This window comes from Platichthys flesus, chromosome 10 (assembly GCF_949316205.1).
Source record: "Platichthys flesus chromosome 10, fPlaFle2.1, whole genome shotgun sequence".
NCBI lineage: Eukaryota > Metazoa > Chordata > Actinopteri > Pleuronectiformes > Pleuronectidae > Platichthys > Platichthys flesus.
Window position 1 is genome coordinate 6,607,479 of NC_084954.1, and position 12,423 is coordinate 6,619,901.

At 49.0% G+C, this 12,423-nt stretch overlaps 1 protein-coding gene across 8 annotated transcripts in view; it reads left to right on the forward strand.

Annotated features, from left to right (window-relative positions):
* The window catches only part of meis2a (Meis homeobox 2a), an 81,329-nt gene that overhangs the window by 54,023 nt on the left and 14,883 nt on the right, over positions 1-12,423 (forward strand). For all 8 annotated transcript variants that reach the window (XM_062397737.1, XM_062397736.1, XM_062397740.1 and 5 more), the window contains exon 9: positions 1,453-1,529. In XM_062397737.1, coding sequence (XP_062253721.1) covers positions 1,453-1,529 — 77 coding nt within the window. The remainder of the gene's footprint in view (positions 1-1,452; positions 1,530-12,423) is intronic.

Here is a 12,423-nt window from a genome sequence, read left to right on the forward strand (position 1 = left end):
CTGCTGATATGAGACCTCAATTACATCAATTATTTCCGCAGCAAATGAGGAAATAGTTCTCGAGCAACTGTTATCATTTCAAGTTAAAATTGAATTGAATTAGCACGAGGCAAGCGGCCATTACGGGCTCTGTGAAATGTGCTCCCTCAGTTCGCGTGGAGGAAGAAAGCAGGTTCGAACCAGGGGATGAGCTCCGAGGTTAAAGGTATTTTGCTTTAAGGCGAGGAATGTACGTTTATGGAGCTTGAAAGCAGCTAAAAACAGGAGCATTCAGTTGTGGCAATTTAAAAGGAATTCTTGTGCGGGGATTTGCAGGTGTCACGTCTGTGAATATTTGCATTTCTGTTTGCACATGCTTGTATATATGTGTGTGTTTGTGTGTGTGTGTGTCTGTACCTCTGTGCATGCATGCTCTCCGACTACAGCGGCTGAAGGAAACACATAGTGTCTCATTTGTTTTGTTTGCGTGCGCCCCGACTCCTAATCTGGCCCTTAAAGACATCTGTCACCAGTGATCACTGTTGTTTTGTCATGCTTCATAGCAGGCCCAGGGGGAGCGAGGCAGCCCAAGGTCTGCCATTTATATCAGCTCGCGTTCTCCAGATTGGACCTGACACAAATAGTATCATTGCAGCTCTGGTCGCAGAATTACATTTTCAGGTAAAAAAAAAAAAAAAAAAAAAAAAAAAGGATCCAGGCATGTGGAGGAGATTTCACAGCATTTTGTTCTCCCAGCATTAGTCTGTATTCAGCTGCTCTCGATGAAAGAGCCGCCACCGGGATACATGTCAGACATTCAGGGAAAGATAAATGTATTCACTGCAAATCTGCACCCACTCATTCTGTGGCCAGGCATTATAAAAGGATTCTCAGACACCATAGTATCTGCGCGCGTGTGTGTAAGTGCATAGGTTCCATGTTGTTTGTGTTTGTGTACTTGAAAGTGTGATTTTATTTTTTGTGCAAGGTGCCTCACTTGTATGTGCACACTGTATGTTGTTTGTGTGTGGGCGGGGCCGGGACAGGTAATGGGGGTTATCACAGTTGACAGTTTTGACAAACTTGTTTGGCCAGCTCTGACAGGTTTTACATGGAACTCTCTCCCTCTCTCTCTCTCTGAGTGTGTGAGTGTGTGTGTGTGTGTGTGGGGGTGGACACGTGTATGCCGCGAATGTGTATGCTACAGAAAAGGAGGGGCAGGGTTGGGTGGAGGTCACGGGAAAGGTGCAGTCTTGGGTTACACAATGCAACAAGCACAGGAACATACTGAATTCATGGTATACAGTAAGAGGCAACAGCTAGGGACTAGGAGCATGTGTTTCCTTTTCCACAGCTTCTCTCCTTTACATGTGCTCACACCCGTGAATATTTATGTTAATCTGTGTGTGAGAGGCTGATGCTCATGTTTGTCTCTCTCTCTCTCTCTCTCTCTGTGTGTGTTTGCTCCTGCAGCACCCGTACCCCTCTGAAGAGCAGAAGAAGCAGCTAGCCCAAGACACAGGCCTCACCATCTTACAAGTAAACAACTGGTGAGTCAAGATTTCCTCCTCGCCCTATCTCCGCCACCAGCATCGCTCTGCCTTTCATTCTCAAAAGCCTCCGCCGCCCTCTCCCCACCAGCTAAGACAGCTAATGCTCCTAAAGTGTGAAAACCGTTTATGTACAGCCCTCCCCAATCGCGTACAGACACACACACACACACACACACACACGGGGGTGCACGCGCAGACGTACACACCGACAACCTTTGTGACATTATTATATTTAAGCTACCGGGATGTTCCGGTGTTATCGGCAAAGTGTTTTTACAGCTAAGTCAGTGGCGGTTTCACGCACATGTTATTCAGTGGAAGATATTTAAGGTAGAGAGATCATAGCCCTGTAGCCCCCACACCCATCCCGCCCCTTCATCCAGAATCATACCTAGCACCGCCACTGGTGCCCCCACAAAAGGCAAAACCTGCCTTTCCACCCCCTCCCTCGTTTTTTTTTTTTGCACAAGCAATATGGTGGATTAAGGTTTTGGTGGCCTGGCCAGCCGGGCCTTTGTAGATGGCTTAGCACATAACTGGGGGTGGTGGATTAAATAAAATGATCACAGAAGCAAAGAAATGATACAGGAATTACTTATCAAAATACTAGCCCAGGTTTTATCTCCAGCTTAATTTTGCTCAGTACATTCTCAGGGTGATGTTCAGATTAATTGAACTGACAGCTTCCTTTCAAAATTCGGGGAAGGTATTTGCACGGATTTCAGGTCTTACACAAACTTAATTATATGGAACCCCATTTTATCATTCTAATTCCATGTAGCGGGGGGTTCTATTTACAAATGACAAGTCTGTGCCTTTTATTCACAGCTTTCCTTAATATATTTATCAAAGCGGGTTCATTTACAAAGTGCTCTATCTGTTGGGTACAGGCAGGCCGACATTAACGAAGCTTTTAGGTTTATCAGACGCGCAGCCTGACAAGCCACCCGAGGGTCAATTGATTTTTTTGGTTCCGTGATTCATTTTTTTTCTCCTCATTTTTCCTGGATCACAATGAGAAACATGCCTGGAGAATTAGCCCGGGTTGTCGGCCTTATCTATCAGCCACCCCCCCCCCCCCGCCCGCCCGCCCGCCCGCCACTCCTCGTCTCCCCCCACCTCCATCCTGACATACACTCTCACTCACTCTCTCTCTCCGTTTCTCCCTTACTCTCTCACCCCCTTCGCTCGATTCCCTTCCAGCCAAGGGAAGTCAAGCTACTTAAATTGGCCACAGGAACCGCTGTTATCAGACTTTAATGCACCCTACAGTGTGGATAGCATTTCAATTACACCAGTAACCAAAGATTAGCCCCCGCTTGCCTGTTTCATGCCTCGTGCCACCGTTTCGGGACGCCACGCACCTTACCTACAGGAGCAGAAAATTGAGTTGCCTTGCCTGTGTCATGGTGATTAATGCAGAAATAGTCGGCTAACCTGGGAGGAGAGAGAGAGGGAGCGAGGGAGAAATAGACAGAGACGTAGACACAGACAGAGATAGATGTAGGAAGAGTCCGTGCCTTCCCAGAGGCCGTGAAATCCAAACCCTTGCACTGAAATGCCTCAGATCCATTTATAAAGAGGTCTGAAATAATGTCGCACGGGAGCAATGTCCTTGTGAACCCCTGGTCTTCACACACACACAGACACACACACACACACACACACATGCACGTGCACATAGGTGGGCACGGAGCCGCTGTATTAACGTTACTCCAGCTGTGTTTACAAAAACACACCAGGAATCGATTTTCACAAATAAAGTCATTAGAGAGGCTCAGACTGCGCCGGTCCATCTCTGGTGCAGTCTGGGTGTTTTCACGAGGCCGGGAGGATGCTGCCTTCCCATTGGCTGTTTCACAGTGAGGTGCCGATGAGGAACAGGGAGGAGGCCGAAGTTACAATTACACGTCTCTTTGATTCGCTCTTTGGTTTCTGGCCCCTGAGACGTCCGGCCAGGTTATGACAGAGCTCAGCCGAACGAAATGCCCGAAGAAAGAGAAAAAAAAAGCTCGTCAAATTCCTGACTGGCCCCTTGCATTGTTCTGCCGTTCTCTTTGATGCATGGCTGCTGCCACGTTACCGGCCGGAGAGAGGGACAGAAAGAGAGAGAGAGGAGAGATAGAGACAGAGAGGGAGGGAGAGACAGAGGCAGAGGATGAGTGTGTGTGTGTGGGGGGGGGGGGGGGGGGGGGGGGGGAAACGGGAGGGGATGGCCGCCGTCTTCGGTTTCCAGAGCTCTCCCTCGGGGAGAGGGATGAGCTGAATCAGGGCTTTGTCCGCCGGCACAATCGCGGCCCAGCGAGGGCACAAGGGCGCTCTGTGTGACGGTCAATAGACAGTGCATCCCGCTCGCTTCTTCCCCTCCTGCCCCGTCGCGACTCCCCGAACCAAGCGCCCCCAAACCGGCGACTCCCTTCACCTGCAGCTCACCTGTACACACACACACAACACATAAGACCCTTAGCACTGTCGTTTAGAGCCCTTTTGTCTCATTCCAACAGGAGACACTCTGTCTGCGCCGATATCTGTATCATGAGCGGCCTCACCTGTTTGTAGCCCACACCCCATTAGCCGCCTGATGTTAATAAGGTACAAAGGAAAAGGTTGAAGTCCACGCCGGCACCGGGCGGGTGTTGAGCGGATGAAGAGAAGGACTTGATTATCCTGTTAATAGTGGGCTCTGTGTGTGTATGTGCACGCCATGCACATTATTACTAATGGGACACGCTGCTCCCTCGGTAGGTACGGGGATGTTGTGTGTGTACAGTGTGTCAGGACACCATTAGTTGACCATTAGTTGGTAGCATGTTTGCTCTGCTCACATTTGAGACAGCCGGCGTCAAGTCAGCCGAATTGGGGAGTGGTCCGACGGCGTAATTGCATTTGTTTAAGATTGCGAGGAGAGGTGAGGGCCGTGTCACGCTCGGCACTCTGGGATAGCGGAGTAGGTGAAACGGCGCAGACCCGAGGTGTCTGTGTCCACGAGGAGAGCGTTTACAGTATCTAAGCAGTTTATTCCTCTGTATCAGCAGCTCCTGGTGTCCTGCTATCAGTCTGGGCTAAATGGGGCCTGACCGAATCATTTCATGTCTCAGCGTCAGGCCCAGCACGACGTGCCCTCGCTCACCGCCATAAACACACACTCACACCAGCCATCCTGCTGTTATTTACCACAGCGGCACATACACACATATGAGCACGCACGCAGGGTTATTACACGGGCCTGAGAGATGGCCCGTGTAATAACGGGCGTCTAAAAAAGACGCCCGTTTTTTTTAGACGCCGTCTAAAAAAGGAAGGAAATCGTCCCCTCATTATTCCCTCATCTCACAGGCAGCCAGTTGGTCATTTCCATGGCAGAGAGAGAGAGAGAGAGAGAGAGAGAGAGGCAGAGCAAGTCGGAGAGCGAACATGTCAGTTCTTGGCATCTCTGATGACTGACTGCTGTGCCACTGGAGCACTAATAACAATAAAGAGGGCACTAAGCCACACTCTATTTTTACTCCTCTGCCTACTCCCTGCAGCCCAGGGGGCAATACATGCACACACACACACACACACACACACACACACACACACACACACACACACACACACACACACACACACACACACACACACACACACACACACACACACACACACACACACACACACACACACACACACACACACACACACACACACACACACACACACACGCACGCACACACGCGCACACACGCACACACACACACACACACATGCAGGAGAGAGGCTCTAATTAGCGGCAGAAAGGAATACAATGAGTGAGTTATTAAGACACAAGGGCGGATCGCAGGCAACCGTTGCCCCCTGTCAGATCACAGGTCACATGATAAGAGAAGGATATCCGCCAGACGACGGCGCCAAGCGGCCTGTGCCCACTGACGAGATGAAATAGGCTCAATCTCTCCAGCCATGCGGGGCAGGGCACGGCGCACTGATTGTGTTGGTTTTATCTCTCTTTTGAGAATCCCTCTCAACGGAGAGGACAAACTCCACTAATAATAGAGAGTCGCACCGTGCGTTTATGTTTACATCGGGGTTTGGGATATTTAATCTTATTATATAGAGACTAGAGGCTCATAAGAAGATCTGAAGATGTCTGGAGTATATATGAGAACTAGCATCCTAAATAATAATTTCTTTGTAGATTGAACACTGATATAACTGAAGAAAATTCATAAATCTGAGCTGCCAGGACACAAAGAACAGATGTTGCAATAGAAAAACAATTATTATTCATCACTTATTACACTCACATTACTTTTTAAATCTTCTATATTCTCCTGTTACATCGCATCCTGCTGTCAAACAGCTAAACAGAGTCAAACTATCAAACATATTCTCTCCCCTTTCACATTCATAAGCTCTTTTCTCCCGTGTCACTCCGTCATGTGTCCCTCAGACCTCTCCGAGATTTAACGGGATCTTAACATCAGGCTCAGATGTGAATTATTATTATTATTATTAACAGTGAAGCACATTTGTTTGTCTGAGAATAAATTAAAACTAAAACCAAACTGGTTCCTCCACTCAGCAAAGCGTTTTCCAGGCCTCGCTCTCGGTCCAGTGAGACACTCAGAAACACTGGCTTTTATGAATTTTTATGATCCTCTGGTTTGGCGGGCGAACCCATTATGAAATGCAAAATAATAACTAATATTTTCCAAATGTAACATAAAGCTATGAAACCGGCCAAGCAGCCCCTTTCTTTCCCACATTCTTTAAAAGTATTTAAGTCCTATGAATCTCACAGAGAGGCTATTGAGCCCCCCCCCCCCCCCCCCCCCCCCTCCTCTAGTTCACTGCCTATTGCTCCTATACTTCCCCCTCTCTTCCTCTGGTGGGCTTGTTGACTGAAGTTGCTGGTTATCTGTCTAACTTTGACCCAGATGGAAATGTCGAGCCTTTTTTTGGCTGCAACCAGGGACTCCCGGCTGTGGCCATCTTATGCCCCTGGCTTTCTAAATATACAGCTGGAGTGTGGAGAGGTTGCGGCTGTGTGTGTGTGTGTGTGTCTGTGTGTGCATGCACGAGTGTATATGTGCGTCTGACGGGGAGAGAGAGAGAGAGAGACTACGAGGGCGCTGCCAACACAGGCATCATGATCCCTCTCATTTAGGGACCGCTAATTGGCAGTTAATTAGCCGAATTGACTCTGTTGTCAGATCCCAAGTGCCAGCCCCCCAACCAACACCCCCTGCCCGCTAAGTTCATTTGATCTGGCTGCTTTCTCGATGCCGTAATAATAATCCAATTTTATCTCTTTTGGAGGGAGAAGCACATTTGGAAGGGGAAAAAGCATATTTCCATTATTGGCAGGGGGCGAGACGCCCTGTTGTAGTGGGTTTCATTTTGTTTTTCATTTTGTTCGGCAGTTGTTACGGATCCAAATTCCTGTTCGCGGTGCAATCGAGCCCCGTGCTGTACTCACAGGAGAGGCCATGGGAGCCTTAAACAGCTGATGCTAATGGGCACCACAGTGTTTATGTGTGCACTCACACTGTATGTGCTGTGTTTGAATACACGGGCCTGGTGGAAACGCTCGGCGGGCCCACTCCCACTTTATCGGGCACTTGGGGCACATTGGGTCATCGCATGGCACGGACACCCACCGCGGCCATTCAGCCGTTGAGTGCCAACCTCTGTGTGGGGCTGTGAGTTATGAAAAACAGGTGGTGCTTTTCATTAAACTGGCACTGCCGGGCGATCGTGCACGAAAATGAAATCTTTTTTTTTTCCCACTTGTTTTCCGATTACAAGCGCAAGACTCTCCAAGGCTGTGGAATTCTCCCAGCGAAAGACGGCATGCGAGGAGAACGAAGCCAGACGAGGCGAGATAGAGAGGCAAAGAGCTGAAAGAGGCATTACAGGGAAGGCATTAGAGAGCGATGGAGAGAGAGAGAGATGGGAGGAGGGAGGTCTTTGTACTTCTCTGCTCCTTTTGGCTCTTTTATTCCTCAACGGCTTGGTTTTTATTGGTGGGTCGTTTAATAACAAGGGCTCCGCGTTTGAAATGAAGTCGGGCTGGGTTTGCGTGGGCGAGCCTCCCTTTTTTTTATTTTAAGATGGTAATTTCTGTACGCGGGGTGAGAACTGGTGAGAGACACAGAGAAGGGGGTGGGGGGGGTGGGGAGTGTGTGGGGGGGGGGGACTCGGAGGGAGCAAGAGAGGGTGAGAACGTGCGAGAGGGAGAATTCAAGGAGAATAGAAAGGGAGGAAAGTAGGTTAATTTATTTCATTTGCAGGGAGAGAAAGAACTTAAAAAAGAAAAGAAGAAGGTCGGTGATAGTGAGAGAGAAAGTGTAGGATGCTGTTTTTCACGAAACACGCAGCTTAATGCACGCGGGCAGCCACAGTAAGCCTGCTCGAATCTCCCTGTGCCTGAGGCCATCTGTGAGCAGAATAGCAATTTTATTACTTTGTCATTAAACCAATTTCACAGCAGTATTGTTTGTTAATGAGCAGCCGCAAACGAGCGGAGGTGTCACGTTCTAGAATAGCAGCAAGATTTGTGACCCCGCTTCTCCTCCGTCTCATTCTCCCAACCTGTACCTCATTCTTATTCCTCTGCTCTTTCCGCCTCAGCCTTCTTTCTTATCATCCTTACTGTCATCCTCTCTCTCTCGCTCTCTCTCCCCCTCTCCCTGCAGTCCTCCCATCTTGCTCATCCCTCCTTTCTCCCCCCCCCCCCCCCCCAACCACCCCAGTTACAGGGGTCCCTGGCCCATAAAAGGGGGAAACTGCAGAAGATAAAATGCAAAGTCTATACAGTCAAGTCTCTGTTTATGAGCTTCCATTTGCCTTTAGAGCTCATTGGGACGAATGGTTTCTCCGTGGGCTTTCAGGGCGTGCAGCTGGAAAGCCTGGGATATTGGCCCTGCTATTTAGCTCTAAAGCCTGACATGGGTGCCAAGGGCCAGCGCCAACACAGGGACCAGGCATCTGAATAGGTGCATGAGTGCTGTGGACTGTGCGCCCGATGATGAGGTCATGCATTTTTTGGTGATTTTTTTTCAAAGTTGTTCAAAGCGGAGAGAGTTTGGGATCTGGGCATTTTGATCCATGTGTTTAAATAAAAATGTCTCACTAACGTTCTTGTAGATGTTTGGAACGGCCCGTCTTTTATTTACAGAGAACACCGACTGCTCCAGCTGCTACGGGGCTGTATGTCTCTTTGGTGACGCACTCTGTTTGTGTTTTTTTACTCTGGAGATCAGTTGGGACAGATACTTGGTCTTTTTGCGGCTTATGACTGAGAGAGAGAGAGAAAGAGAGAGAGAGAGAGAGGGAGAGAGAGAGAGATTTTAAACGGAGGCCCCAGAGGATCAGACAACCTGACAGGGCAGATTTGGAATAATTAGTTTTTATCTGCGGAGGGAGATAGCCACAGGAGCTGCGTGTTAGCCACAGGGTGCTGCTCTGTGGGCTGATGTGTTTTGGACGGCTGGATGTTGTGAATGTGTTTGTCCGCATGTGTTTGGAAGGACGGGTGAGAGAATGTGTGTGTGTGGGTGGGGTGGGGTGGGGGGGTTAAAGGGATAAAGGTGACCAGGTGTAACAGAATGGCCTCGAGGGTGTGTGTGTGTGTGTGTGTGTGTGTGTGTGTGTGTGTGTGTTGGAGCAAGAGAGGACAGGAGCTCCTTCTTTCGCTGAGCTCTTTAAACTCCATGAACCTCCACAAGGTATTTTGTCTCTCTGTCCAGACATGCTCGTTCTCTCGCTCTTCTTTCTCTCGCTCTCTTGTTTTTCTTTACCTTCCCCTTTCACACTTTGCATTCCCTCTATCCCCGTCTGCGTGGATCCACGGTAACGCGGCGTGTAAATAAGCGTGCTGTTCCATCTTTGCTTTGTGCGATGTCACATTCAGAAGAACACCCCCCCCCCCCCCCCAGCCTGTTCTCTTTCTCTCTTACTCTCTCCCTCCTTTAAGACACAATGAAAGTGACTGTTTCTGGCTGTGACTGGGAGAGAGTTGTAATCACATCCCCGACAATGCCCCAATGTATTATCCTTACCTGTTGTGTGTGTGTGTGTGTGTATTTCCTGAAGCTGTGATTCATGGCCCGGTGCCCTCTGTGGCTTTGAGGTGAAGGCCAATAAGCCCATCATGGAAGACCCTATAAATCAATATAGCCCTTTGTTTGTTTAAGCCATGCTCTGCCCCAGTTCAGTCCTGTTATGGATGCGATATCAGTCGTCTGGTTGCCGAGCAGGAAATTAAAAAAAAGGGAGGGAGGGCGTCACATGACCGCCGCCGCATAAGGAAATCCCCCAAAAAATTAAAAAAAATCTTAATTGGAACGTTGCCCCAAAATCTTGCAAATATTACAAACCTGCTAATTTGCAATTGGGAGAGGTGAGAAATGAGATGGAGCCGCACACACACGCATGTACACACACTTTGATGAAGTTATCAGAGGTAGCTGAAGGAATTAGTCGCCATTAGCCAACGCTATTACATGCATAACAAGATGCAGAGATACAGGGAGAAAGGAAGGAGGAGAACAATGAGGAGTATATTACCCTAATCTAGGGTTTTCTCTTCCAGGCCTTATGAATATGTATTCCTCCCATTACCGATGATGATGTTTCAATTGGGAGTGTGTGTGAGCATGTGCAGTGTAGAGGAGGGAGGGCGGTGGGAATGTCTGTTCCCTGGTGGGGGTGGAGGGTGTCTGCCTGTAGCCCCCCGAAGACATATCTGCTCTATCATCCTCTTGTTATACTGTAAGGGAGACTTTCTTCAGCTTCCTCAAAGGTACAGTCAGAGGTGAAGGAAAAAACAGCTAATATCTGCCATTTGATAAAAAGTTTGTCTCCGAATTGAAGCCAGATATTATTTCACAACTTGTTTTTTTCATAATCTTCTTAATCCTCTAACTTGGGGAAATGGAGGCATCTTTGACAATGGGGTCATGAGTATTTTGGGGGTAAGTGGGAGACTCTTGGTTGGAGGAATCACTCGTGACTGTTCACAGGCTCGATTTCAGGGACCATTCTCTGCAGTGTTGGCTGAATTGAATTTGGCTTTTTAGTGAGACGTAGAGATTTGTTTTACTCGTCTCAGGCTGTCACTTTTGAAGGAGGCCAGTCAAAGCTGAGCTCAGTCAGCGGGGGGGGGTTTGGGGCTGATCTGAGAGGCGCAGGGCTCGCTTCAGGCCACACCGGGCACATCACAGTCCCTGTGGTCGGCTCCACGGTGTCACTGCAGCTTCTGCCAGCAGTCCCCTCCACAAACAACAGCTATTTATACCACCAGCCGGCTGCTGGGCTTCTTTCACCCTAAACTCTGCCTTTGACCGTGCCCGCACATTCTTGTTTGTTTGCCTGCGTGCTCGCCCTTATGTATGTCAAAGCAATTACGTGCAATTGAAACCGGGATTAATTATTCAACATGGGGGAGCGAGTTGGGAGCTTGCAGCGTTTGACCGGTGACTCTCGTGGTCACCAGAACCCGTTGGACGCGAACACGCTCACTCAGACACATCACGGAAAACGTGTCTGGTGGAAACACTCGCTCACACGCCAGAGACACAATGGTGGGAAGATGATGACATCCCAGTGGGGCGGAGAATCCCTTTCACAACCGACACACACACACACACACAATGAAAGACACACACATACACACAAAGTCTCTCACTCCTCAATCGTCTGGCTCCTCAATTGCAGCGGCAGCTAAACTCCGGCATTAGAGAATCCAGACAGTCTATCCACCTGGTTTAGGTGTCACTTTTTAATTGCTGTGCATTTTCACTGCCCTACATTCACGGATACTAGTACAGCATAGAGAGGGAGGAGGAGGAGGAGGAGGAGGAGGAGAGAGTAAGTGGTAAGAGCAGAGCGAGCATGTGCGTGTGTGTGTATATATTTTGGGGGGTAGGGTGGTAAAATGGGGGCACATATCCTCCTCAACCTCCCATCGGATCTACTTTTTTGACTTCTCCCAGTAATGCATTTGAGATTAAGTATCATAAGTTCACGAGTCTGCCAGCGTGTGTGTGTGTGTGTACATGCAAAGCGCTGGAATGCTCAGAAGTGTACCCAAGCATGGATGTGTGTTGCATAAGGATGTAACTGCTGAAGCCCCTCTTGATAGGCCCCCTCTTCTTCTCTTTGAGCCGAACCCATTATAGTCCTATAAAGGAGGCAGAAGAGAGACGTTTGATATGAAGCAAAGGAACTAGATTGGCCTTATTTCCTGCCTGGCTGCCGCATCGCAGACACTTGTGTTGCCTAGACGGTGCAGGCAATTGACACTCGATTTTGTTTGAAATATCACGCCTCTATCATGTCATTATCAGCTTCCCCTGGTAATCCACAAAGCCGCCCTGTTTGATATCTGACAATAAGGGGGAGTCACAGAGTCGCGGAATCTCTCACTCGATTACCAGGCAGGGAGGGAAAAAAGGGGTTGAGAATGAAAGGGAGCAGAAGACGATGGAGCAAGAGACAAAGAGAGGGTGAAAGAAATGGAGATGGGAAGATAGTGTGGAGGAGAGACAAGAGAGGCTAAAAGAGTCACACGTTTGTCTGATAGCAGAGTGAAGGGGCTGGAAACGGATTATACCTGCGCTCCCTGCAGGGACGCACAAAGGAGCCCAACAGGCCTGGCATTGTGGGAAAGAGGGAAATCTGGGCAATAGGGGTGGCACTCATCAAAACTGTGAAAATGGGGCGAGATCTTGTGAGCACACCATGTCCTCTCAGGAGGGCTGATGGGTAGGCCGGGGAAGTGATATTGCCGGAATGGTAGCTTTCTTTCATTCTCCCCCTCTCTCCTTCCGTGTGCTGTTGGAGTATCCGTGTGTGTGCCAGCCTGCCAGTGTGTGTCTGTCTTCTGCAGCTCGCTGGCCCGGCA